Here is a 27,628-nt window from a genome sequence, read left to right on the forward strand (position 1 = left end):
TGTTGATGCAACAAGAGGTAGCCCTACGCCCCCTAAAGATATCGGTCGGCCAACGGGTAGTATTTACGTACGACGCTGGCCTGACCTACATTCAGCCCGCGATTTGCACCACGGTACATTAAACCCTAATATCACCTCTCCGCCCCGCGATTGTGTAAGCGTTTTCCGGCTTTAGAGGCTATGGAGGATTTGACAGAATCGGCATGGCGGCGCAGGCCTGGTTTGCACAGCACGGAAGCACCGCTGGCCCGGGTGAAGTGAAAGTGCAAAGCCGCCGGCTTCTTGGGACGCTTGACCGAACAAAGTCAACGGTAGGGAAGCCAACAGTCACGGCAGGCTCTCAAGACGGTCCCAGAGCTATGTACGGTAGATAGCCAGCCGGCGTGGAATCGAACACCTCGCGCCATCACGTCAGTTTTCCTCAAGTGCAAGGCGCGAAGTTCGGTCGTTTACCTTCACTTCTTTCCACTGTCTAGATCTTTAACTACAAGCAAATCCTTCAAAAATTCATCAAAAGCCGTATTATTAGCAACTTCGTCTCAGACTAGACTCTGCTCGTCCCCAGTTTCCTGATTCATTTACATTTTTAATCCCGCCAGAAAATTCTCAATTTATTCCGCGACAGTTCTGAGCACGTGATGAAGCCCATTGATGCCATGTTTCCGAATACTGCTGACGCAAACCACTACCGTTCCTTGATAACTGATGGTTTCGAATTAAAGGGAGTACGGATATTCAATTTTGAAATACCGAATACCACTGCAATCTGACTTTTACTTCAAGTGAGTTTGCCTCTGGAAGTCGTGTTTGACCGCAACAGTGGTCACTACAGAGCTCACTGCCACCATTTCCAACAAATTCGACAACACTCGTACAAGTGTTAGACAATACGTGAGGCTGTTAAGAAACGTCGCGATTCTTTGCCTCCAATTGTGTGGCTCATCCAGCTCGAAATCCACTTCTTTTTCTTTGCACCGCCACAGCAAACATAGCGCAGATGATTATTTTTTTTCAGAAAAAATACCAGCGTGTACTTCATCAGACTAGGCAAACATAGCCAACCATACCTAGTTTGTCGAAAAGCTTCTGGCTTTCAAAGCGTCACAAAAGTAAACCTGTTTTTTTTTCTGCCATTTTTACGCCCCTTCTCCCCGACAAAGCAGCTTTTGTGGGGCAACCTTGATCTAGAACTGCCTACTCTGCTCTTGACGAAACTGGGTCAGACCACACGTCACTTGGAATTTCCAGCAGTGATGGGGGAGCACACAAAACTGTCTTGTTGTCCCGTCCAATGTGTTTGGTCCTTTGCGTGAAAGTCTCATACAAAGGTCATTTACAGTGGATGGCTAATAATTGTCACAAAAGGACGTGGGGATTTTATTTAGGCCAAGAGGTCCACTTGACACGATTTTCTTTTGTGGAGGCAAACTCCAGGCGAATGGGGTACGGGTTGCCAGAGGCGCTGGGATTTCTAAAGGCGGGTTCGCCGGGAACTATATCGTATAATCCTATGTTACCAGGAAGTGCGAAGGCCATTCATCATTAATGATGAATGGGCTAGCGTCTGGCTTTTATTGCAAAAGCAAGTACTCGGTTCCCCAAAGACCCGATGCCAACATGAGAAGAATCGATTCCAGTGTGAGACTTAGGTGGTGTTGTTATTTGTGGACTCCTACAAAAGGGTTTATTTCAAGAGAGGGTCGGTCCGAAAAACATCACTAAAGCCATTGCTCCAAAGAGGGAAAGGGCAAACGCTTAATGTGTTCGTCTATCCTTGCCCCGTTCACGACACAAGGTGCCTTGCAAAAAATAATGCGCTCTTTGAAACTGGATTTGAAGATAAATTAAATCTACAGTGAAAGTTACCTTTAACATCTCAGCAAAAAAACACCTTGATTTGCATGGGGCTATGGTAATTCTCACCTGTGACAGACCCAGATGTACTGACGCCGTTTCGGAGATGTAAATAATTTTGCCATCGGGAGAAACAACAAAAATGAAGCCATCGAGTGTCTACACAGAAAAAAAGCAATATCAAAAGTGAGTCTTCGCATTGGTTATGATACTAACCACGACAATATTAATTTACCTATAACTTTGTTTAACGTAACATTGCATAAAAAACTATTATATTCTAATGTAAGTATTTTAAGAAGTGGTGCATTTCAAATGAATAGAAAATTGTTTGTCGGTCAATTATTTGCAACTAAAAACCACAATATGCAATATCCAATGTAAGTAGTTTTCCAATGCGACCCTTTGGTAAAACTTTTGTTTTAAATTCTTCTATAATTTGGTTCACTTGACACACTGTCGTTATTCTTTACCTGCAGGAGATGCGCTCCCAACTCCTTGGCCATGCTGTCTACGTGGGATGGAGATATTCGACTACCCCATGAGTCTCCCAGTCCTAGAAAGAAGGGCAAAATAATTTTATTTTTCAAAACACTTGCCTCTGCGGAAACACGCGGCATTTCACATCTTTTCTGACGACAAAGAACGTCAGAATTACTGAAGCGTACTTCTGTACTTGGTTAAGTGCTAAGTCTCATTCGACAAGGTTCTGTGGGGGTTGTTAAGTTGTTAATATTAGTTGAGAATACGTCACTTGATCAAAAAACCACACGCTAACAGAATTTTGAAGAACTTAAGTCAATTCAAATATATAATCAACCTTCTACATCAGCCCCACACTGTGATTTGAATGGTCTACACGGCTAACTGTTTAACAGCCACCCTAACTGGACGAAATTTGAGTCATTACAACCAAACAATGACACTTTCAGAAAACTCAACAGAAAAAAAACTAAAAAAATAACATCTAAAATTTCACGCGACACTTTATAAAGAAGGAGTGGGGAAAAACTTAATTAAGTAACACTTTTTAGCTTCTCAATTAAATCGGACCGTACCAAATGAAGGCTGGCTCGACCTAGTCATTTGTGTACAGCGATACAGGTGTACATACGACAACTATTGGCGGATTAATATTGGCACAGACTGCCGCATTAAGCCATATAGGCCCAAAGCATATTAAATTTAGATTCACAAAACGGATTTTTCAATCGATACTTTTGTTTGCATTGTCCCCCGCTTTCATTTCGCCGTTTGTTTGCCGACCCCGTAGACTTCATTATACGGCACTTCTTATCAAGAATGGAACACTTTAATTATTGCAAAATCTGAACTGCTTAAACAAGGCTTTAGCAGATATAGGCCAATTAAATATCTTCCAAAGCTCAACAGCAATATAGAATGAAAGAGACAATATTGTTTTCTTCAGGAGCACTTTTGGAAAAGGATATAACGCATGGTTGGTTCAGTGACAACTTATTTCGTCACAAGGGACCTGAAATCAAAGCGGTTCTTCTGGAGGGGCTAGGAAGGCTTTAGCCTCCCCCCCCAAAAAAAATTGTCGAGCCCCCCCAAAATACAAAAATAGAAAAACGTAGCAAGGGAGGAAAATACTGGATTTGCAGTGGTGAAAGTTAAAAGGTGACGTCATGTGCAAATGGTCTAGGCCTCTCCCCTAAAAATAGAACCGCGCCTGGCTCAACTTTACAAGACATGAAATGGGGATAAACCAAATCAGAGTAGGCCTCATTAATTGTCTGTTTTTTACGGACTTGAAGGAAAAGGAATGAGCACCAACGCTTGGCGTAATTAAGTATACCTTTTCCCGTACGCGGTATATATAAAGGAGTATATACTCCCCCTCGTACTTTTCTGTGCCTCTCCCAAACTTCCACGCATGCGTGGACGTAGACATGTTACGCCTACACGACACAGTTCTGTGAAGGAAGTCCGACTATTTCACTTGTGGAACATTTCTGAGAATAATAATGGATCACTGTTATACCTCAGGATCCAAATACACACAGCGCCTGAAAGTGTCATGTTAAACTTCCAAGTGCACAGTGTTGCATAGAGCCAATTGGCAACTGTGACCCCGAAGAAAAAAAAAGAACCAATATTTCATAATCTGGTGAGTACATTCTGGATACAAAGCACTTCAAGCAAGCAGCTCATTTACCCTGCCGTTTATCGAGCGGAAGCAGCCGAGCACGGAGCGCGCTGCTCACACTTCCCCTGGCGAGAAAAGCCCGGTGTGTCAACCCAGGTCATCAGAGGATAGGCCGGGGGAAGGCCTCAGCACGGCCTGCTCAAAACAAAACCCTTAAAAGAAAAGGAGCTGTACACACACAGCCAGCCAGCCAGCCAGCCCCAAAACAGCTTCCTGTTGTAAAATTAACAGGAATTCTCGGCGAGGCGGCTCGGCAAACTACGCCGCGTTTCTTTGTGAGTAGTTGCTGTGTGATGAAGGACCCCCTTCGTTCGGTTTCCGCGTATATATAGGACCGGGAGATTGGCGTATCATCACCGGGTCTCGGTGCAATGTATACAGTCGGTGTTGCACGGCGGAGGAAACCGGCATATCACACTGTGTGATCAACGCCTCGGAATAACCCGACTTTCTTATTCTCATAAAGGTCCGTGTTTACTGGCTGACCAGGGAACAATGTAGGGGGCCGAAAACGAAAAGCCGACGCGTCGGATCCCGACAGCCTGGAATGGATATTAATTTGGCCTCCCTTTCTAATGAAGTCTTGTTTGAACGAGGGTGAATGAGGCCACGTGGCCGGGAGATTGGTCTTCCCCTACCGTGGTTTTTTTTTGTCAATTAATCTGTTCACATATTTCAGGTGGTTCTCAAATCAAAGCAATTCTCCTCTGTGGAACACCCGACGCACTTACACAGGCCCTGCATCTAGCGGCATTGCTTTTTATTGCCTTTTTATATATTTTTTATAAATTACCTGCCACAGAACTGTATACATAAAGTTGAACTCAACAATATCTGAAACTGTATATATAAATTTGAATTCCTTTGGCCCAAGTTTTGCGTAATAACCCGAAACCCCACCCCACGCCGCGACAAAGCGCGGCCTGAGTGCAAGAATAATTCAAATCAACATTCTAAATAGCAAAACCAATGAACCCATTTAAAGGCTAGAGACCTGCGTGACATTCTAGAAACGCTATGGCAAACACTTCTTCCTCCAGCCGTATTGGTGAAACAGTTGGCAATACAGTGCCACGAATTTCCTTCTTTAAATTGGTCATATCCAACGCGGGGTACCAACGGTACACTCTAAAACACCAGGGCCAGACTGACCCGGAATCTGGGTCCCCATGGGGCCTGACCCTTTTCCCGGAATGTGGGTTCCCATGGGGCCTGACCCTTTTCCAGGTCAAAATATGACTCCCTTTTGGGTCATATAGGCCTATTACCCTTTCTGGGTCAAATATGGTGTTTTAAAGTGTATGGTACCTTTAATCCCAAAGGTACCAGGAAGGCACGAAGTACCTGGCACCGGTACCATAGGCAACAATATGTAGAACTGGTGCACTGCACTAACGATAACGTGCGTAAAGTTATAAATGTTTCCTATAGCAGGTGGTGCATATAGGAAGAACACTGGAATAACGGCAGCTTTAATATGACTCCCTTTTGGGTCATATATTACCCTTTATGGGTCAAATATGGTGTTTTTAGAGTGTATGGTACCTTTGATCCCAAAGGTACCAGGAAGGCACGAAGTACCTGGCACCGGTACCATAGGCAACAGTATGTAGAACTGTTGCACTGCACTAACGATAACGTGCGCAAAGTGTATAAATGTTTCCTATGATAGGTGGTGCATATAAGAAGAACAGTGCAATAACTGCAGCTTTTGTTTTAAAATAATTAAGATCCACTGTTTTGCATGGGCCATATAATTATAATGGATAGAAAGGGTGCTACTTTAATACAGAAGTGTTTACAATTCACGGTGCAACAGACAGAAGTATTATGAAAAACAAGGAAATATCACCAATGTGTCTAGCTTTTGTTCATTTTGTGTCTTCTTTGTTGGACCGTATGTCTTTCCTTGGAGCCTTCAGAAAGGTAAGTCATAATGATTTATTAATAATTTATTCATTTATATTGCGCAGATTTCATTACAAATATGTTCAAACGTGCATTCTTTGCAAACGTTAAAATACAATTAACATAATATACCAAATCATTATATACAATTGGACCTAGCATTGAGACAGAGTATAGGCCTACATTAACATTGAAATATAATGAACATTAAAATAGCCATCAATTCACTAAAACTAAAAACCAGCGCATGCAACATTTCACAAAAATCACACACACGACACTAAATCTGTCATCAAATTAAAGGCCTGACGTGCCTCTACCGAAAAATTAAGGGAAAAAAGAACGTGAGAGAGAAAAACATGCCACACACATCAAGCACCCAGTAGCATGTTTGTCAGCACCCCACCCCCAAAATTCTTCGGCAAAATTGAACAAGACTGCTAAGAAAAGGCGGCGTGTTTGCCAACTGACACCCTGTGTTTACCCCGGGCAGATTGGCCTGCCCAATAGGTCCGGTTTTATGCACTTGCGGACACAGGTGTTCAAAGTTTGGAGTGGTGACCCGTGGTGTTTACTTCTGCACCGACACGGGGAGGTATTTCGAAGGCTGGGGATTCACGATACGAAACTTGGGTATGAAAAAAATAAACCCGATGAAATTGTCACATGGTTATGGTAAACAGAAGTACTGCACGGAAACTGTCTGATAAGAATCACTTTAACAACACCGACTCTCCTTCGTGATGTGACCAACTTCAGTGACACTACTTCAAAGTAATAACGGAACAGAAATTGTATACTATTACTAGATAACTAAATGGAACCAATTTTGTAATGACCTGGGGAGTAGATTTTGATACCTTCCGTACTTCAGTTTCTTTTCCTTTTGGCGAACGAGCGCTTTCTTTTTATTGCTTCGCTCCCTCTGGTTCAGGAATATGACGAAAAGCTTCAAGCTGGACAACGGGCAACCCTTTTTCGCAGTTACAAGCTCGACAAAGAGAGTTTCCCATATCTGTCTCGGCCTGGCCCGGGCTGGCCTCCTGCGGGGCCCAAACTCATCAGGCTTAACGCAGTGGTTCTTACACGATCCTCTACTTAAAATTCGGAATCTTCACCTTAATAAAACTTGCATGCGTCCCAGGCACCTCAGGCGCCAAGTCTGGCAAAGGTGCACATTTCAATTAATATATGACACGCTATCAATCATGTTTATAACGTCCCCAACCTTTAACGGTGATTTTCCTCTCTTGCCTTAGGCACGGTGAAGCTTTCACTTTTCCCCCTCAATTCAGAATTCAGATCCGAACTATTCCATGAGAACGGACATCGATACTTTTTGAAACTGGTAGGCCCTTTTTTTTGCGAGTTTTTTTTGGGGAGGGGGGACCGTCAATTCCATGTTTCTTTTACCCAAACTGTGTGGTACATCTCCCCAGTCAGCCGAACAGTGAAAGATTAAAAAATGGAACGCTCTCGATGCTGACATGAAAATAATGCACGTTGCGAATTATTCCTTGATCTTTCATTCAGGAAAAGGGGATTGTGCACGGCTGTCCGGTCAGACAGTGGCACACAAGCCTTAGTGTCGAAATTTCAATCGATCTTTGTGTCAAGATGAAACAAAGAAGCAGGCTCCATGACCAGAGGCGAATCTCCGAAAAAAAATTCATTGCAACACCTCTCGTGTGCTGCAAGGGGGGGGACCCGGGCACGAAAGGAACCAAAGCACGAAGACTATTAAACCGCGAGATGCAAAATTAATGACAAGAAAAATGGCAGCAAATGGCGTGATTAATGAATCGGAGCGATAGCACTCCGTGACATATTACGGTTCGGGGGTGTGTGGCGGGCTAGCTGCGGCGTTGCCGTGCCGCGTTTTTGTGTACCCTTTCTCTCTCTCTCCTGTCCCAATCGGCACCTTACGCGGCAACCAAACCTTCACTGAAAGGAACTCCATGCAAATTTTTTTTTTCGGTGAGAGACACGCAAACACGGGCCCCGTAATGTGTCCGAGTCGGCATTAATCAAAATTAAACTCTCTTTAGGGATCTTTTGATTATCCAAGCACTTCAGCTGGAGCACGGAGTTTTTGAGAGGGTTCCACTCGGCGGCGGTTCTGGACAGTGAGAGGGCTCGGTCCACGTCGGAGGATGCCCGCAAACACGGGCGCAAGTGACGAGTGTAATAAATAGGCCCAGAAAACGGCCGAAACACTTCATCTCTATGTCAGCACATGACATCCGAAGTCTAGAGTGGCAAAAACTATCATGTTTAAATAAACATCATTTTGAACGTCTCCAGAGAAATTCGGCTAATATGGAAAACTCTCCGCTTATAACGTTGTTTAAAGCGATGCACTCGAGAAAAAAAATGTTCATAATATTTAGGCCAAAATGCATGTACACTGTATGTGGTGAAGCCGGCTATAGGTGCCTATGTTCCTTGTTTGCTGAACACTTGCAGTTCAAATTAACAGAGCTTCAGTAACTCTGACCAATCAGGTACTTGAAATCACCGTACATAAATAAGAGTAACATCTTTTATACAGAATTATTCCTTTAATTGTGATAAACTTACAAATATTAAAGCTCACTTGTAAAAGGACAAATTAATTTGCAAAAAGTACGAGTTATGAACATTTACCGTAAGTGCAATTGTCATGGATTTCTTTATCTTCAATTCTAAAATGGAACAAACATAGCTTGATAATGGTTCCTGCTATAGATGTCTGTTTAAAAGGCGTTTCACTCCTTCACGTGGCAGCTCAGACGTGCCGTAAAATCTCATTGATTAGAGGGGAGAACCACGCGGAGCATGCTGATGGCCCGATAAAAGTCACCACGAGATCTTGCCAAAAATATTCGACTCTAACTAGTTCGGCCGATAGGAGGTGTAAGGTGTCTCGACAAATCTGTAAGTCGGTATGAAATGAAGTTGCGCGCGACATGTCATAAATCACACAGTAGAATGTACAGGGGGATCGTTCACCCGTCCCAGGGGGGAGGAAAAAGGGCAAATGTGTCGGTTTTAATCATATTAATGTAGGGGATATCTACGAATCAACAACCAATACATCACGTAGGTTATCAGTGTAAAGTGTAGCTGCATTTCACCCTGGGATAGCAGCCGTTTCACCCGATACTTCCGACACGACGTAACTCTGTGAAATCTGACAGAGTTGTCGAGTGCGTTTAGCGCGACAAGGTATCCGGTTACGAAAGGAGGGGTGAGACGAGAGTTTGGATAATGAACCGAACTCATCGAAATCCATGTTCGGATGCGACTGAGGCCAGGCTGTGATAAAAACGAAAGCCTGAACGGTGTCCTGGGGAGGGGAATACCGAGGCCCGGGCTCATCTGCCCGGGAGGGGAGCGACCCGTTCCGGTTACGGTTGTCCGTGCCGTTGGACCGGCGAGCGGAGCCCGCTGTTAACCCGCCTGGTGGGTTGCAAGACCCCCCTTCATCGCCAGAGCCGGTTCGAACACAACAGGCGCGACGCCTAATGATCCTGGCATCGCAGACGAGCCCCGCAACAAACCAAATTAATTTGATTGAATTTGATTGGGGATTTGGCTCGGGTTACTGGGGGAAAAATGGTCCCCCGACGCGAGATCGGCTACATTGGACTGGCGCGCAGTCCTCAGCTCGCTGAGACCCGGGCCTGTAACCGTAGATACACGGCTCCCGCGGAAACTCAATCACCTGAATTGGTGTACGGTACCCAATCAGTCCCAACTTAATCACTTGGTTTCCCCCGCCGCACGCGCGTCAAGAATCGGGAACCTGTAGTTCTCTAATGAGCCCACCAATGGGATAACATGGTTCCATTTAGAGCACGTCGGGTTTTAAATCCGACGGAGCCAGGCGAGGTCTGGCGGGGGATTTCGTTGCGTCTTCCGGCGATTACTGATGATTCTGTTTCGCCCGGACAGCCCCCGGAAAAAAATCAGAAAAGAAGAAATCAGGTTTCAAACACATGGCTGGCTGCATCGGGAAAAGGTAGTTATGGAGGATGACATGGACGGCAAATTTAATCCGGGGCTACGGGGACTCGGCAGTGATGAGCTGCCACTCAATATACACCATGAAAAAGGCTTTCCAGATTAAAACATTTTCAAATCCGAATGGCCCACATGTACTCTCTCATTTCAAAAGAGTGAAACTACAGGAACTGGGTGATATAAAATAAAAGTTATTCTAAATTGAAATGGTACAAGAATTATTCTGAAAAACAAAAACCTCGAATGAAATCTCGATCTACGAGACAGAAAAATTTTACCCTCATTTGTCCGGTCCCTGTCTGTAGAGTTTTAATTGGGATGAATTTTCAGTTGTTTGAAAGGGGGAAATATATCAAGCAGGTTGAAGGAAAGTAGCGAATGTTCCATACGCTGACGGTCAGTAGACTACGAACAGATGACAATGCGCATTCAGCGCCGTGTGTCTGTAAGCGCGGTTATGGGCACGAACAAGTCAAATTCGGCGTCACACCAAATTCTCTAATATAGTTTTCCAAACAAAGCACAGCCCGTAAAATTGCACTTTATAGATCTGACAGAGATTGTGGGTTTTTCTCGATCAGCAAAACCCTACACTGGCTTCTTCAGTGTCCTTCAAAAGCGGCCAACTTGACCGACCCCGGTTCCGATGTCGCCCGCGCTGCCTGCCGTTTGTGTACACGCCGGATCCGCTTTGTGTTTTTCCATGTTACTCTAAACCGCCCGCAGTTCCAACAAGAAAAGGCTGGACTTTTTCACACCAGCTCAGCCTGGGCGCTCTGTTAAAAAAGGGAAAACCTCAGAATCCAATGCCAATATCTTTATTTGATCTGGGGAAAACTGCGGGGTCGCAAGTTCGCCTCTTTTTTCGCTGTTTCAATAAAAGCAATTTTTTCGGTTTGAGGCGATTGGACTTTTGAGCGGGGAGCTCTACAGGCCGGTGAAGAATGGACAGCTTTCGTTCGGCGGCAATCAACAATCTGGACACGGAGCACCCAACGACTGCACACGGCGGTACCACAGAAGAAGAACAAGGGGAAGGCTCGAATTTGATGAATTGCTGTCAGCCAGCCACCGCGCCCCGAAGGCTAGTGGCAAAGTGTGAAGTTGTTAGTGAACTTGTCACTTTTGGCCCGCGGGGGAGGGGGACTGAGACGTGACTCGGATGCCTTACACGCAAAGCTGTTGCTTTTTTGTTTTGAGGAAACCAAACGTAACACCGGACCCCGAAGTATAAAGACTCCAGTGTGGCAAAAACTATAATCTGAGCATACACCAAGGCTCAACTCCGGGCCTCAGCTTGGGCCATTTACATAATTCAATGCAGGCTCAGAGGTTAACAAATCAGGCGTGTCATATTTATTGAATGAGACAATATTACAAATATTTGATTTTAAATTTTAAATGTAAGCGCTTGTCGAAGCAAACTTGATTCTATAAAGAAGCAGACCTAACTATGGCCGGTTATGATATAGAAAGACTGAATAATTCGTACGAAATTTGGATCTAATTAAGGAAAGGGTTTTGTAAAGCAAAGAGTCATTGCTGGGTAAGTTTATTAGGCTGAGATCGGCCATGTGAAAAATACCAATGGCTCCTATTGTACAAAAAAGTGCGCATGACTTAACACTGCTGACAAGTGCGCTTAAGCAAGTGTTACAATCCAACGCTAATACACCGTCATGGAACGTGCCCGAAACACATTTAGTCCAAAGTTTGAGTCTTCCTTCTTCTTTTTTTTCATCGTGTCCGCTTTACACGTTGGCTTCAACCACTGGTTCCGCTAAGCCGTGAAAAGTTCACCGGGACAGGCTCGCGACTCACGGACCGTTACGAAGCGGTCTTTGACCGGGGACACTCTGACAGGGGTTTACGCTCACTCCAGCGGGCCAAGCGCAGACGTGACATGGAGTGGAACTCAGCCTACTCCAGATAGGAACCTCCACGCGACGGGAGAGTCCACAAGTCATTATGTCTACCCAATCAAAACAATGTACATATCGGGCCCTGTCTTCCGTGGCATGAAGTCAGTCCGGGATGGGGAGGATTTTGGGGGGTTTCCTCACGTTCCACTGCACGCTGAGCGCAACTCCAGTTGAGATAAGTCGGCTGGGAACGTGCGTGCGCACAAAAATGGCTTTAAATGTGCGGAATAATTTGATTCCATGGTGACGCTGCCACGAAACGAGACTTAGCCGCACGCAAGATGTGTCCTCTGTGATGGCCTGCAACAAACTATGAATTTGCTCTTTTCGGTTTGATTCGGCCCTAAACCCATCGATCAAGCCCTGCTATAAACGTCTCAAAGAATTGTGCCCAACCTCTGCTTGTAATAAGAATGTCTGATATTTTGCAGGAACATGACCATTTCTAACCCAGACAGTATGACATAATTTAAGCCTAAGATGGAGCTTTTCAAATGAAAATAAGGCAAAATGAAAACTGTGACCCACTTTATGAGGAATGACAGTGGCTCTTAAAATGATTTCCTACGGCCATTGCTTTGACCAAATCGGTGATGTAATACTTTTTACTCAATCAAGTACAAAGCATATGGGGGAATTTTCTTTTCTGAAATAGAATCATTGTCGTGTCGTCTTTGGCCCGATTACACCACAAACGTTGTACCAATGCGGCGGCATAAGTAAAGATCTTAACATGGAAGTTGTTAATTACCGTATTTTTCAGCTTTTAATTACCGTATTTTTACCGTAAATTTCGTATTTTCAGATTTCAAAGTGTGACAAGGCAACACTTGCATTAGCGATAGGAAAGATGGCACTCAAAGCCAGCTAATAATGAAAGCAAAATATGATGGATTGCATATATTCTACTTCTGACGGATCTCATTTATTTCCGTTTGCTTAGCGTAATGAGTAAGGCGGTCCTGACCGGGCCTGTATCATTACCGATGGCGGGGGAAAATACTTGGTTGAAGGTGACGGAAAGACTTTGGTTTAACGTCAGGCGTGAATATTCCTACAGCGCAGCGCTTGAAGGGACTAACCTATGGTTAGTGGTGTTTTGTTAATGATTAGCTTGTAGGAGAGACTGGAAGTCTGGTGCGGTGTCAGCGCGCACACAAGAAAGTGCGGCCTGGGACACACCGCCGATGTTAGACCGCTGAGTTCTCCCTTCACGCTTGCCTGCAAACCCGCCTAACTGATGGCCTGTATACGTCTGCCTTGCACTCAGGGGAATGTTTCATAATATCCGAGGGCCTTTTCTCTAAAAGCCTACGGCGCTCTGCCACCATCTATATGCCCGGCTTGTAAGGGGAATAAACAACAAAATGTACTTTGTGGAAGGAGGTGATGACTTTCGTACACAAGCTATCTATGCTTAATTTTTAAGGTATTTGGAGAAATGTACTTGTTATTTCGTTTGAGAAAATCAACCTGACACAGTGTCATTCAATTACTATTAGTGTTTAACAACCCTAAGAAAGTACCTTAATGACGCGTATCATAATTATCTCGAACGTATAGAAATCACAAAGTGATATAACACTCTCGTACTGCAAGACTTTGCTATATATGTTAATTTCATCAAAATTTGCTATTTGGAAGAATACATGAATTGAAACTGAACAAAATATTACAATGCAAACTTTAATATTGTTAGAGTATCCTGCCGTGTATGAATTAAAGTCAATTAATCCCAACCCCCCAAAATTCGCATCAATCTGAAATATCCAATTTGAGGTGACAGCCATACTGATGCGCATTAATTAGCCGCAAGCGACGGGCCCAAATTAGGAATCTCTCCCATATACAAGAATATGGCGAGGGCTGTCCACAATATTGTTGATCTGATATAACCAGATAGATTTCAAAATGATTGGGGCTGTTTACTCTGGACTGGGGGGAGAAGCCGGCCCAGAAAATTGACTCCTTGCGAGCTGCGGAAGACGAAGGCGGGCGGCCCAAGACGCGAAACCGTCATCAAGATGATCGGTATAAGGGAAGCGAGTCTCTTGAGGCATGTTTACAGAGACGAGATTATGGAAAATATATTTGAATGCTAATGGGGGACAAGCTCCGAATATTTTATACTGATGGATTTTTTTGCCTCGTCAGTGTCATGAATGCAAATGTAGCGATATCAGATCAGAATACAGAAATTTGTCTTAATTGTTGTGTTTCAAGAACTGAAACAGAGCAAATCAATGCTTCCTTTTAACTACCGGCTATTTTACGATGTGTTTTTTTCTTTGTTGTGATTTGCTATCTCTACGGCTCGATTTACTTTGAATTGTAGCATTTCAAAGTGATGGCTTTCTTCTTATTGTTAAAGGAAAAAAGTTAGCAAATTTGGGGCAGTGTTAACGAAAAAAGTGTATGAAATAATAGCTGAACTGCTGATTACTTAATTTAGCAAACCATTGCCAACGTACTCGGCAAACAATGTTCAAAAGGATATAGGCATGATGATACTTTGACCTTGTGAAGCAGATTACGGAGCAGTATACGCCTTTATTCATTCCAGGGCGGTTATATTTCATAAGCCCCGCTCTCTACTCTTGCTTTCATGGTTTGGTCGGGGAAAATGGAATTTGTATATATTCTCATGCATAATCTTTCCATTCCAAGTGGAATACGCTTTCGCTTTCTCAGGTTTCTTAATTCAGTTTTTTTTTCGAAAATGAAATCTATTTTTTTTTTAAATCTAGCTTTCGTTTCTCACTATCTCCTATTCACTTTCCGATGCTCGGTTATAACGTAAGCTCGAAGCATTATCGAAATCTAAAAATTGAACATAAAATGTGAAAAGAGAAACTAAATCGGCTTATACGGGTCTACATCACTTCACAGACAAAACAAAACACAAACTCATCACATGAAACTGCTACAAGCGTTCATACTTTGCACCGGGCTGGGTAGATGATCGACCGCGCGTTGCTAGCAGTAATCACATTAAACAGACGGAGCACAACTCTCCTAAGCCGATGAGACAACCGGCGATGGGGCGAGGGAAGGGGAGGGAAAAAAAACAGGGAAGATTTCTCTCTCTCTCTCTTCCCGCTGGATGAAAGCCCCCTTGGAACGCACGACAGCAAATCAAATTACGGCCGAAATTAATGGCCGAGAAATCTGTCCCAATGTGTTTGCCCCCTCAATTAAATCGGCACTCCGGCCGGCCCCCAACGACTTCTCAACTGGCGGACTATGTTGGCAGAAGCCGGCTTTGTCTGAAGATTAAACGGCGGGATTTGATTCGAGTCGAATTGGAGATGGACAACGCGCGGCACAACGTACCAGGTACTGCACACACGGCGAAATGGATTCGCTTGATGAGGTCCCCATGTCAGCCCATCACTCGTGCGCTCAGGAGCTCTTAGGACCCTTGACAACAAACCTGTACTTTTAGATCACCTCTGTAGACAGCTTTTCTGATCACAGCCATCAATAATGATATTCGGAAGATACGACATTCCCTTGGAATATCTTCCATCTAGAAACTGTCCAATTAGGTTACTTCAGTCACGGTACCTAGTTCTACAGTACTGTTCCTTTTAATCTGTCCATTAAAATATCCTGTTGTCAATAAAACAAAGGGTGATGTTGTTAATATCATAGCTGTGCAGAGCTAGGAGAACGAGTTTTACCGCCGTTGGAACAGGACAATATGTATTGGTTTGACGTATATTATCACGGCGCCTTAAAACAAAGCTTGCCCATCATGAAGTACTTGGGCCAGTAGAGTTTGAGGGTGATGATTTGTCGTTGCTGAAGTTGGCCAAACACGACAACTTTTTTTTCTCTCCCTACTTCTTCATCCGATTGCCGTTGATCGATGGGGTTGGGAAGTTCATTTTCCCCCTCCTGCTGGGGTGGCATCAAAGAACAAATTCAGGACTCAAAGCTTCATTACGGGGGAGGGGATGATGTGGCATCTGTGATTGCCACAGCACGGCGGAGGGGGAGAATCACCGTCTGCTGGCGAGTTTTGATAGCCATCTTGAGCAAACACGCCGGCGCACGCCCGGCAATACCTTTTCCCCCTCAACTCTTGTTTGTTGTGTATCCAAGTCTGTTGGCCGAGTAAGCTACACGGGAGGCCGGTGTCGCGAGAAAAGCTATCCGACCCTTCACTGCGACACCGAGATGCAGGTACAGCCGTATCGGGGGCGTGGCTTGACATGGGACCACAGGTATGCACGTAACTTCCACAAGGCCCTGAAAGTCAGGATCAGGAATGGATAGTTAATTCACAGGATGCCTTTAACCTTCAGAGGTCTTAAAGGTAAACGGACGCAAACTCATAATCGTGCGGCAAAGTCACCTAACATGCAACAGAGTAGACGTATCAAAAGAACTTTGACAGTCTCTCACGTTTTCTCAGATGGAGGGTCGCTTTTCTCATTTCTTGCCTTGCGGTGAAGCGTTCACTCGGAGGGACTTTATACAACAGAATTTTGATTAAATGGAATGGGAATGCGAAAATGATTTCTCCCATTATTAAAAAGTAATTTGAAATTGATGGAGCAGATTTTTCTGCATAAATACGTGGAAATGTGAAGCGGGGTGGTAGCGCGGGCTGCACACGGCGCGGACGCCTGCTAAAAGGGAGTTGGGGCGAGTCGAACGTGACAGAGTCTCGAAACGATTCATTGTCTCGGAACGAGTTTTACTTCGCACGTTTGGTCCAGTAATCATGTCACCCAGCAACACGAGCTTAGGCAGCCAAAAAGTAGAGGGGAAAAAGACAAGTGCAAGGCCAACGCAAAACATAGAATTGCAGACAAGTACCCTGGGCTCCATCCCACCACGGGTTCAAGGTTACAACCGAGAGTACAGTCTCCAATGAGGTTTTGATGAGGCCGGGCGAACGGGGCGGGAAATGGAGTGATTGGCGAGGCGGCTTTTTTTTTTCGTCGAGATTTACAAATCGGGTGAAGTCAGCCGCGAACCTCGGGGAAATGGAGGTAATGAGAGCCTGGTTAACCGCCACGCCTGGCGCTAAGTCCAATGCCAATTGAAAACGGCTCCTCTCATGAAAGAAATGGGACATAAATCGTAAGTTGTTATTGTCAAACGAACGCCGCTTGGACGCTAAGAGAGTTGTTAGGTATTCATATTATGCGTAGACATGCCTGAACGCAATGGTCCCGGAGAGAGTTTAGTTTTTCACGTAAAACAAAGAAGTGCTCAGACTGCAAGCCAATTTTACAACAATGCGCTAACCAGTTCATTGTTAACTTCCCCTCTCCGTGTACTCTTCTTGTTAGATGTAGAAAATGTTAACTTCACACTCCACGAGTTTGATTTGGAACGCTTCCAACTGCTCCACTGAGTGAGGAAAATTGACATATTCCTGCGCGACCAGAGTCCGAATCTCAAGAAAATATTGATCTGCTGGATCATGTTACATCCGTAGTGATTAGGTGCTCTGCCCGAAATAGAACCCATACCACTGACAAGGGCGGGTTGACTCGACTTCCCGATTTCGATGTCTTGTTAACACCAAAGCTCTCCAAAGTACCAGCCGAAACATCCCTTACACATGACGAGACGGCGGGTACCACGGGCGTCACTTCTATGCATGGACGGTACGGTGTTTTGGAAAGATCACGTTACAGCGACGCGTTTCTGTGTTGCCGTTCACTCTTGTAGATTCACTTTGTGACAAACATGGACGGAACTTGGAAGTCTCTGATCCGACAACACCACACCATGAAAACATTGTCAAGGGGGAAAAGAGTTTCGAAATGAACAGCCCTGTCTTCACTTCGCAATGTAATTAATTCAGGACACCACATGTAATTCGATATGTCCTACTTCACCTTCGCAAATCATCTATGTGTCGCGTTTCTCATGCACTGTTCCATATTGGACCTCCTCTATAATTACTTTGGGAGGAGGGAGTAACCCGGCCCTTTTCTCTCTACTCCTTTAGGGACCAGGTTGCCGTGACATTGTTATTATTGGAGGCGAGGGATACAGACGCTGGGATAGGAAAATGTTCGTTAATTAAGCGCAGGACCCTGAGTAAACATGCTGACATTTCGCCATCTCCGGTGACGAATGTTGGGCGTCGTTTGCAAAGGATCATGGGACTACTGGGGAGGGGGAGGCGTGCCCGAGTGATTACAGGAGTTGTGACCGGACCCCTATTCCTGGTACGATCTTAACTTCGTTCGTTCCACCAGCACGGACTGGCCCTAATGCGCCCGTCTTTCTATTTGCTGTGGGCGGAGAAGGGGGTGGACGTTAAAGTGATGTCGTCTGGTGTTTTGGTGCTTTGTACTTTCTGACTGGTGTTTGATACATGCCAAGATCCGTCCATGGAAGCTTGTGTTAGGTCAGCAGGAACTTCGTGATGCTGCGAACTTAGTGACTGAAGCGTGCATATGGGAAGGGGGAGAGTTTGCTTTTTAAATAACTGAAATTATGATTCTTGGTGGTCCATAATAAAAGAGTATACCCTCTGCACTCTTTTGAAGGGCAACTGTGGACAACCATAATAGTTTAGGCTCGTGGGTTCTTTTGCAAGGGACCAGCTAGTTAATCTGTTGACCTCGACGATGCTGATATCAAAACCTTGTGATAAGCGAACCGTATCCTACTGAGGCTCTTAGGGAAACTAAAGGGTTTTGCAGTAGTAATTGACTGCGGACAGTTCAGGTATTAGCAGGAAACGAACGCTCGAGCAATCATTAAATCAGAACTATGAATGGTTATGGAGGGAAGTGGTCCAAGAGGCACGCGTTGTCCGCTGTGTTTCTTGGCAGCTTCGGCGCAGACCTGTCGGCCCTCGTGGGACCTGGGAGTCGTGAGTATGGTACCTGTTCCGACCCAGGGCGTGCCCACGGTGCGGAACCCGCAGACACCAGCGTGAGCTCCGCGCTTCGCTTACCGCTGATTGCATGCCGGCCGCCGGGGGAGTGCGCTCCTGGTTGTGGTGTGATCATCCCGGAATGCCGGGCAATGACTGGTGGATTTCCCACTCGTCTAACCCCAAAAAGAGCGAGAGAGAAGAGAAAGAGGCACTCTTTAATTCATCAGGGGTAGATTCCCAGGAAAGAAGCCCCAGACGAGCCATGAAAGACCACGGTGTGCTGCGAGCGCCGAAAAGCGTGATGAGCGGTGGCGGTTCGTAAATGCCGGATTAATTTCGTTCGTACTGGTGGCCGACATTGTTACCCACCGGCACAGGGGACCTAACCCACTTATTACTTCCTAGAAGTTTCTGCATGGAACAATCGGAGCCAGAAAGACTATCACCCGAGAGTGATCAGAGCACGTCTCCATTACGGCGTGACGGCACTGCTCTATTTCTGCCGGTGCGTCATTCTGGTTGGAAGTCTTTTCCTACACTTTTGGCTACTCAGTCTACATTGTAATGTAGGGGTTTTTCACATGCAGGGGCAATCTGAAACAGTTTTATTCAATGTACTCTCAAGGTGCCAGACTTTTTAGCAATGACCCTTGTCTTACTTTCAAATATTCTTCAGCCAAAATGTAAACGACCACTTTCTATCCATACTTGCCAGAAAAGTAAACAAAAACAAAATAGTTATTCGTTGGAGGGACCAGGAAAATAAATCTTTGAATATGCTTCACCTTCGTAAAGAAGTCTTTCAAATTATTTGCAGGAATGCCTCGCTTTCGGCTCAGGGATATTTCGAAGAGGTACAAGCCAGTTATTAAACCCCTTACGTGCCTACACATTCTTGCAACAGTATCAGAACATTTAATCCATGCAACTATGAGCAGTCGATGCATGATCGACAGCTTACACGAGAGTATTTTGTACCATTCTTAATTCCTTTAAACTTTGTATCAGCAAACACGAACCCCTGAGAATGATATGCAGTAATTTTAAAACTGTGCGTGTCTCATTGCTACATCACCTTTTTTTTGGAGTTCAGTGGATCGGCTTTTCATATCTATCTGAAGACTGAAGCACAGATACATGCAGTTAGAAGTTCCTGATGCAATTAATATCTCACATAAACTGCTGGGGTGAATAAAAGGGGACACTGTTGAAGTGGATGAGCTCCGATTGTGTAAAAGAATATGGAAAGGGTTGGTTTCAAACAACTGGTGTCGTCAATTCACATAACTTAGACCAACTCTGGGGACGAAGCTTGGAAAACATTTCCAAAGCATGTAGGCAAATGGTAGTTTAACTGATGTTGTGCAAAGGTTTACCTTTTCAATGACAATTAAGTGTCCATTTTCAGAAGGAAAGTTTATGATATGGGAGTACATTGTACTGTTAACATTTCATGTACAAGTTATACATATCGCCCTCGTGGCCATAAAAATAACAAGTTAAGGTAAGTTAGTGATCCCCTCCCCAGGTATTATGCCCCCATACCTCGTTCTAACCCTGAGCGACCCCAGCACCCGGCAAGCTGACCTCTAGCCCTGCGACCTCGTCTGAGGTCACAGTTAGTCTAGCTCCCAGACACCACACAGTCATGACTATCCAGTGACAGTGCTTGCCCCGAGGCGTGGGGTTTCATGTCGGGCAGCATGGGGAGAGCACCTGGCTGGAACTTGCCAGAGCAGATGCCTTTGATTATCGAGTTATCACTTGACCGCTGAGCAGAGCCTCAGGCCCTCAGACTTGTTGCGATAGGCCCGGGATCAGTTAAGGGCAGTAACACCCCCGTCTCGATTTCCATCCGCTGTTGTTCTGTTTTGTTTTGGTCGGCGGACGCAAACAAACCTTACACCACTTTTTGAGGCTGTGACAACTTGAGGTTCCTATGATACGGTAGTTGAACCACGAGGCCGGGTGAATCACGGTTCAAACACAGTTGTCGAGAACCTGTGAACGAAGCGCTTCTCCTCTTTTGATTACCGTACCAAGTCCACCACGGATTACCAAGAGTAAACAACATGAAACAGCAAAAGACCAGATAAAAACAGTTGTTGTACTCAAGAGTGAGATTCATCCATTCATGTAGCATTATCAGATAAATAAGACTACAAATTTTAATACGAAAAAAAGAATTTCAAGTTCAACGACGACGTGATGGGGCCGGGTTCCCGGGCATGGTGCACATGGCCCCTCTCCCCAAAAGTATGGGAAAAGAAAACTCTATCCACTTCAACCCAATGTGCAGTCCATTTAAGTTCATTAAAAAAAGTTGATCCTCTCTGAATGATACCCACAAGATTCCACACACTAACAACTAAATCCAAGAATAAAGACAAAATGGTAACGGAAGAAAATGAAGTCACCGCTTATGCTCTCCAAAATCAATGCTCTCATGGTGTTCACCGCCTGAACAAGAAATTCCAGATTGAAACCAGCAGCAGCAGCACTGACAACCGGGTGTAAGGTGACCGCTTAGAGTTGAGGGTGGTACGATCTACGTCTCTCGTGTTTCTGACACATTTATTGACGGCTCACAGGCACTGTTTCGGGAACTTCGAGAGGAAGGATTTCTGGAACACATCAAACTCGCACGCCGAATCCAAATACAATTTGAAACCATCAAGAATACAGTTGCTATCAGGTGACACGGATAATGCACAATAATCGCACCATATGGCAGGGCATAATTTTACGAGGCAAAGGCTGAAATAAAAATGTGACTGATGGGGAGAATTAAATCTGACAGTCGTTAGCTGTGTAACTGTCTGTTGACGTTCACTGAAAAATATATTGTCCAAGACAAGCCAGTCCAAATGCGCACGGCACCCTTTTTGCCACAAGTGTATTTTTCCATCTAGAAGACCTACCAATTGTTGGTTTTTAAAATGACATCACAAAGCACATACGTAGAATTTAATGAAGTTGAATAATCAAAGTAGACTGTTCCTTTAAATTTCTTGATGTGAGAAAGTTTTCCATACCGACTGTATTAAAAACCGAGTTTTAAGAGGTTTGATTTTGATGTATTAAACAATGTCTCTATTCACAGACGCTTGCAATTTTTTGGTGGATTAATAGTTGCATCATTGCAAATTAAGAGACATGAGAAAGCGACAATAATCCTTACACTTTGCTATAGCAAAGGATGTCGCACTTTCGGCGGTGTCAGACTTACGGCCTGTTGGCTCGGGGCAAAACACAGCTGCGACCATCCTCCGAAACAATAACAGAGAAACCGAAACGCACCGTAGGGGAGCTAAACCTGACGCCCGGAATATGACGAAGCGAGTCCCCTGCGAGACCATACGAGTCTGCGCGGTACGGATCCATGCCCTGTGGAGGAACATTCTGTCAGACAATTTGACACCGTCAGAACTCTCTGACGCTCCATTCTCGAGACTGCAATTTTTCTTCATCAGAAAAACGACATGGCTCTATGAATCTTGACTTTTGATTATCTCAAAATAAGGTAAGTAGTGATGCAACAGGCGAGGATGTAGGGGTGGGGGCAATCCCCCAAAATGCCCGACACAAAAACAAATTAAAAAAACACACAATAATAAAACTAATAATAGTAATAATAAAAGAAGATGACATCTTATGACGTGCATAAAGGTAAGTGCATCAGTAACGATGCGAATGCATTACCTGTGCGTCCACCTGTCAGCAACAACAGGACATTAAAAAACCTTATAGGCCTACCCCCCTCATAAAAATCTTGCATCCACCCCTACGCAAAGGAGCCGGTGAAGCACACGAAAATGTTGATCATGGCCCGTAGAATCTGTCCCGATTATTTTAGTATGCATGCATACATGCACTCACGCGGAACCGAATGAATTTGCCGACATTGGCCGTTTTCCAGCGTTTTCTCATCGGACATGCATTCGAAGGACAGGTCTATAGCCACGACAAAGTACACACGAATTAGTCCTATGCGATGCTTTACCAAGGAGCAGCGAGGGTGCAAGTGTTGGCATTAGTCCAGATACTATGCAACTAGCATAAGGGAATTTCACGAACCTTCACGATTCAACAGCCATTTTATCAAGATCACACTGACTTTGCAGAAGCGTCAGCAAAAACGTTTTCTGGGTGGAAAAAGCCGAAAGTCGCAATTTTGGATCTAAGTGCATGCATGGGATCTTCTGTCTCAACGGAGCACAATAAGGCGATGTGTATGAAAAAACGACAAGTGGATAACCACAAACATAGCAAAGATTTGGAAAATGACGAATGATGAGTTGATTACGGTAGTGATAATGACTCGTTCTGAAGCCTCGACTGGTTAAGTCTGGTGCATCCTTTCCACTGCTCTGTTATTGACATTCGTGGATCAGTCACGGCGTAAATGTCAACTCCAGTCAACTCTGAGGAAATACCGCCCCGGGTTCAACACACCTCAGTCGAATACATTAGGCAAAACCCCCAACGATTATTCGTTCATTAGCCTCAATATAGAAAGAATCGATACCGCATTCCCAGGGCAATGTCAAGTCCGTATGAATATATGCACCGGATCACCATAATTTTGCATGGTGAGTGGCCGCTGCGCCGCCCGTGTAATTAATCCGGTCCGGGCCCCCAACGGATCAAAGCCAGCCGAACTCTTGCAGCCCGAGTATCGATTACCGTTCGCCGAAAAAAAATTCTTCCGTTAGATTTTGAGGGATTTTTGGGTAGAGATCCCGTCCCCGCAGAGTCGTTAACCGCGCCCCGGGCGACGGGGGTTATCATTTCTAATTACGCATAATTGTTCGAAAAACAATGGCGAGAAATGCGGTGGTGAGAGGAGCGAAGGGCGGCGTCGGGGTGGCGTGACCCCGCGGCCATCCCACAGAACGATGACCTAGAGTCTGAGGACCGCCGTTTTTTCTCTCTTCGCTCTCCCGGAAGTGACATTGCAGGTTTAGTTCACATCACATCTACTGTTACTGCCAATCAATTATATTTTTGTAGATTTCTATACAAACCTGAAGTAGGTGATGTCCAATACCGACAGCATAAGTATGGAAGAAAACAGACAAGACTACAGTGGACTGTTCTCAGAGCGCGTGAAAAGGTTCAAGTGAATATGACACTTACAAGGGATATGAATTTTGATATGCTATGGACAAAAGTAAAAGGATCATTATAAGCTTGGAAGATTTTAAAAATACAAACGCGAAAATCAGATGTTTTTTCTGTCAACCAATGCGTTAGTTTGCTTCAAGTGAGACTAACACCAGCATAATAATTGGACAGAATAGTCCCATTTCGGGGAGAGAGCGCTTTGAGTTCACACAATCCAGAGCAATGCATCAAAAGACCTAACAAACAAGAGCTCTTGAACTTTGTTGCGAATGCGCACCCTTTTCTTTAATGCAATTTGGGAAATGAAGCGATGAAAATAAATGACACTTTCAACGATACTTTGGGTAGGCGTTCGTTACGCCTCATTGCCTTTTGTCACCATTGTCTGTGGTTAATAATAACCAAGAGCACTGCCTAGTTTTTTTTTCTTCCCTCTCTTTTCTTGGTGCGTAAAACTCTAGAAATACCTTGCGCAGCAGTTCCAATGCTGGTTGCTAAGAAACCAAGGTATTCTGGTTGTATGATTCGTATTAAAATAGAACAAACTCAGCCCTCAATCCGTGGATGCGGGGCGTAATCAGCATCCCAACGGACTCATTTGTTACATTTGGTATGAAATTTTCATCCAATATTTGCACAATTATTGACTTTTCGTGATTAAGGTTTGCTCGCTGCCTCCCCCGCGTTTCGGCCTGGAACCGGTCGCATATATTCCTCATATGCGGCGCTAGTGTGTAATGTGTACGCAATTCGAGGTTTGTTGGTCTACCCCAATCTCGGATCTACATGCCGGAATATCGGTGACACACACCGTAACCTGGCAAAGTCATGCGGGGAACCCACGAGGCACATTTACGCCGAAGCCTCTAATCCGTACCGCGCCAATTCCGCGGGCCAAACTAAATATGAAAAGAACAATAAGCCTCTTCATTTCTTGCAGCCCGCCTCGACTATTTTTTTCTCTGTCTTCCGTGCATTATTTTTTTTATCAATTTTGAGAATTCTTTCTGGCATATATATATTTTTTTCCCTTCCTCGGCCGAGAATTTGCCTGATTGGAGCGGCGAATGTGTCGGTAGACGGAGGGGCGGCCCCCACGGGCCCACAGGCAGGTTTTAGGAGGTAATTTCATAAATCAGACCATTTTCATGTCGGGGATTTGATCCGGTGTGACGTGTGATGTCGAGTGTGAAGATATAGGTTTGTGGATTACGGAGGTAGTGCATGTCGTATGCGGGCCCTAATCTTGGACGGCAATGCTCTGGCAGGCAGGCACCGTCACGGTACAAACAAGAAAGTAACAAGCCAGAAAACGAGGAAAAGAAAAAGCGAAAGGCGATTTGCGCGGATGACAGCGAATAACACGAGTCTTTGACTGGCCTACATCATTTTGATAAAGATACTTCCGAATTGTTTGCAGAGCTTCAAGGATTAAAATAATCTTGTATATCAAAGCGTAATTACAGGTCAGTGCTTTTCCACTAAGCTCAATACAAGTGAGTGGACGAAGACTGAACAGCTTCTGAACACAATTTACTCACATTTACCTATCACTGACAACGTGGAACAATCAGTTTGTTTACTCTGCTGTCGGTAGCCTTGGAAAATGTCTAACCTACGTTACCTTACCAATACAGATGATGTATTTTGGGAGTTAACATGTTGGAATTGTGTACAATGTTGTGGATTTCGGCGAAGGTTATGCAGACGTGTGAAAAATGCTACATTGTTGATTTAGCACCGCGGCTTGGTAACGAAACACAAGGAGGTACCTTTTAAAGAGTTTATAGTTCAGAGGGACACCATTTTACACAAGTTTAATATCAGTTGTACGAGAAAAAAACCTTAATGTCTCAAATGACCAATAAGGGTAATTGGGTGCTTAACCCTGTTAGTTTTGATTGCCTTTTGTTTAGAGCACAAGCACCTGTTTGTAATTGGAGTTGAGCCAATCAGAGTTGACACCATCCTCCATGGTGGTTGTTTTACAAGCTGTGCTCCACGCGAGGCACTTTGTTTCTTACCCTGCTGAGGAAATCAGTTGTGTAGGTCGACGGTCAATGACCTTTACACCTCAAGTAGCCATTGGGAGTTTCAGGGGATGCCTATTTTCCAAAACGCTCTTTATTCTTAAATATCGACCTTCTGCGATTTCTGGCAGAGGAAAGACAGACGCAGTCCTGCTTATCTTGGCAAAACTGTCGTAGGAAGACCTAGTCTGTCTTGTTTTGCTCGAATTAAAATTTACCGAAAAGGATAGTTCACATATTTACCGGTTCGCTATACAATTTATCACCATTTCTTTCCCCGATGCTTATGTGGAGGCATTGGGGAAATTACAAAGATTTTGAAGAAACTTTAACGAATTTTACCTGTTGACCGTGCTTTAGCACCAAATGTGACATGTCAGGTGTAACCCATACATTTTGCCGCAGCGTTCAATTGTACACACAGAGGCATTAGTTTGACAACTGCAGTTGTACAAACAAATCATGAAAATATGTTTCCGGAATGAGTCCTGGTAGTTACAGTCCTTGACCGAGGGCCACGGCCATGAACACAGCAACGGTCGTCGCCGTAATGCTAAAACAGGGGGAGCCAAGGTGTGGCGAAGAGACAGGACGACCCAGCCGAATTGACACTGACGAGTCCGACCGACGACGGGACACCGCGAAGCCGCGGACCACTAGCTAGGCTGAAAATGAACGACGCCGAGTACTGGGCACGTTCTGACCCATTGGAGACGTTACATCGCCGCTGGCCAGCATGGCAGGGGTTGGAACGCACGGGGAAGATGTTTTTCGATACTCAGGGAGAACAAGCCGGGAGGAGATTGAACTTTGGCTAGCCTAAGCAGCAAAGGCAATTTTCTAAATGCCGAGAATTTATCGACATACCCCAAAAGAACAAAAACATAATTCTGTGTGGCCTGGCGCTCAGCCAAAGTTCTGTACATGCGCGCCGCCATTTTGTTTTGCCGTCCAAAAGTTATCGCGCATGCCCATTGACACCCCTGACCTCTATCCACGTAGAGTCATTGCCAGACTTGCCACCAACGGTAATGGAATTGATCCTCTCAATTAGAAAATTACTCATATTTTTGGTCTTTGACTTTTTGACCCCCTGCTCCAGCGCATCAGTTACATTGTGCATAATGAAACATATGTTGGTGTGGGTTGCGGGCGAACGGCGCAGGCAACAGAATTTCCTCCCATCCCTCGTGTCGCAAGGGCTTATCCTCAATTTAATCAATTTGCAATCGTATTTCACCCTTCGTTTATCCCCTTCAAGCCCCTGATGCACGGGACCCACGTCGACAATGGAGAATAATTCCGCCTTTGCAAACCCCGATTGGAATACCCTGTTCTCTGGGCCTGGAACACAAACGGTATCGCCCCGAACAGGGCTATCACATTTCACTCCAGCCTAATTCGGGACTTTACTTTCGTCACCGGGCGTGAAGTACGGCACCGAACCGGCGAAATAATTTAGTCAGGCCCGGCCTGGCATTTCACAGGTTTTTTTTTTTTTCTTCTTCTTCCCTTTTTTAAAAAAATGCTCGCTAATCGATTAGAGCCCCATGCAAAACTGAAAGGGAAAAGAGAGGATAACGCTGAACGAGGGGACAGGGCAGGAAAGTGTCTGAACCGCGTCGGTGCAGGAAAGGCTTTCAACGGGGAGAAAATAAAAGAAGACGGGAAAGGTAGTAAGGATTGGTGCGCTCAGGGCAGAACGCGGTCCGATCCACCGCCAGAATCGCTTGGGGGCTGAGACAACGTTTCCTTG

General features: G+C 44.9%; 1 protein-coding gene across 5 annotated transcripts in view; it reads right to left on the reverse strand.

The window, feature by feature from the left end:
• Positions 1-27,628, reverse strand: part of LOC110986180 (uncharacterized) — a 65,646-nt gene that overhangs the window by 8,421 nt on the left and 29,597 nt on the right. For all 5 annotated transcript variants that reach the window (XM_087146771.1, XM_022247845.2, XM_022247844.2 and 2 more), the window contains 2 exons: positions 2,328-2,410; positions 1,924-2,013 (listed from right to left, as the gene is read on the reverse strand). In XM_087146771.1, the coding sequence (XP_087002897.1) occupies positions 1,924-2,013; positions 2,328-2,410 (173 nt within the window). The remainder of the gene's footprint in view (positions 1-1,923; positions 2,014-2,327; positions 2,411-27,628) is intronic.

This window comes from Acanthaster planci, linkage group LG15 (genome assembly GCF_054643075.1).
Source record: "Acanthaster planci isolate LZ-2023a linkage group LG15, COTS_SCS, whole genome shotgun sequence".
NCBI lineage: Eukaryota > Metazoa > Echinodermata > Asteroidea > Valvatida > Acanthasteridae > Acanthaster > Acanthaster planci.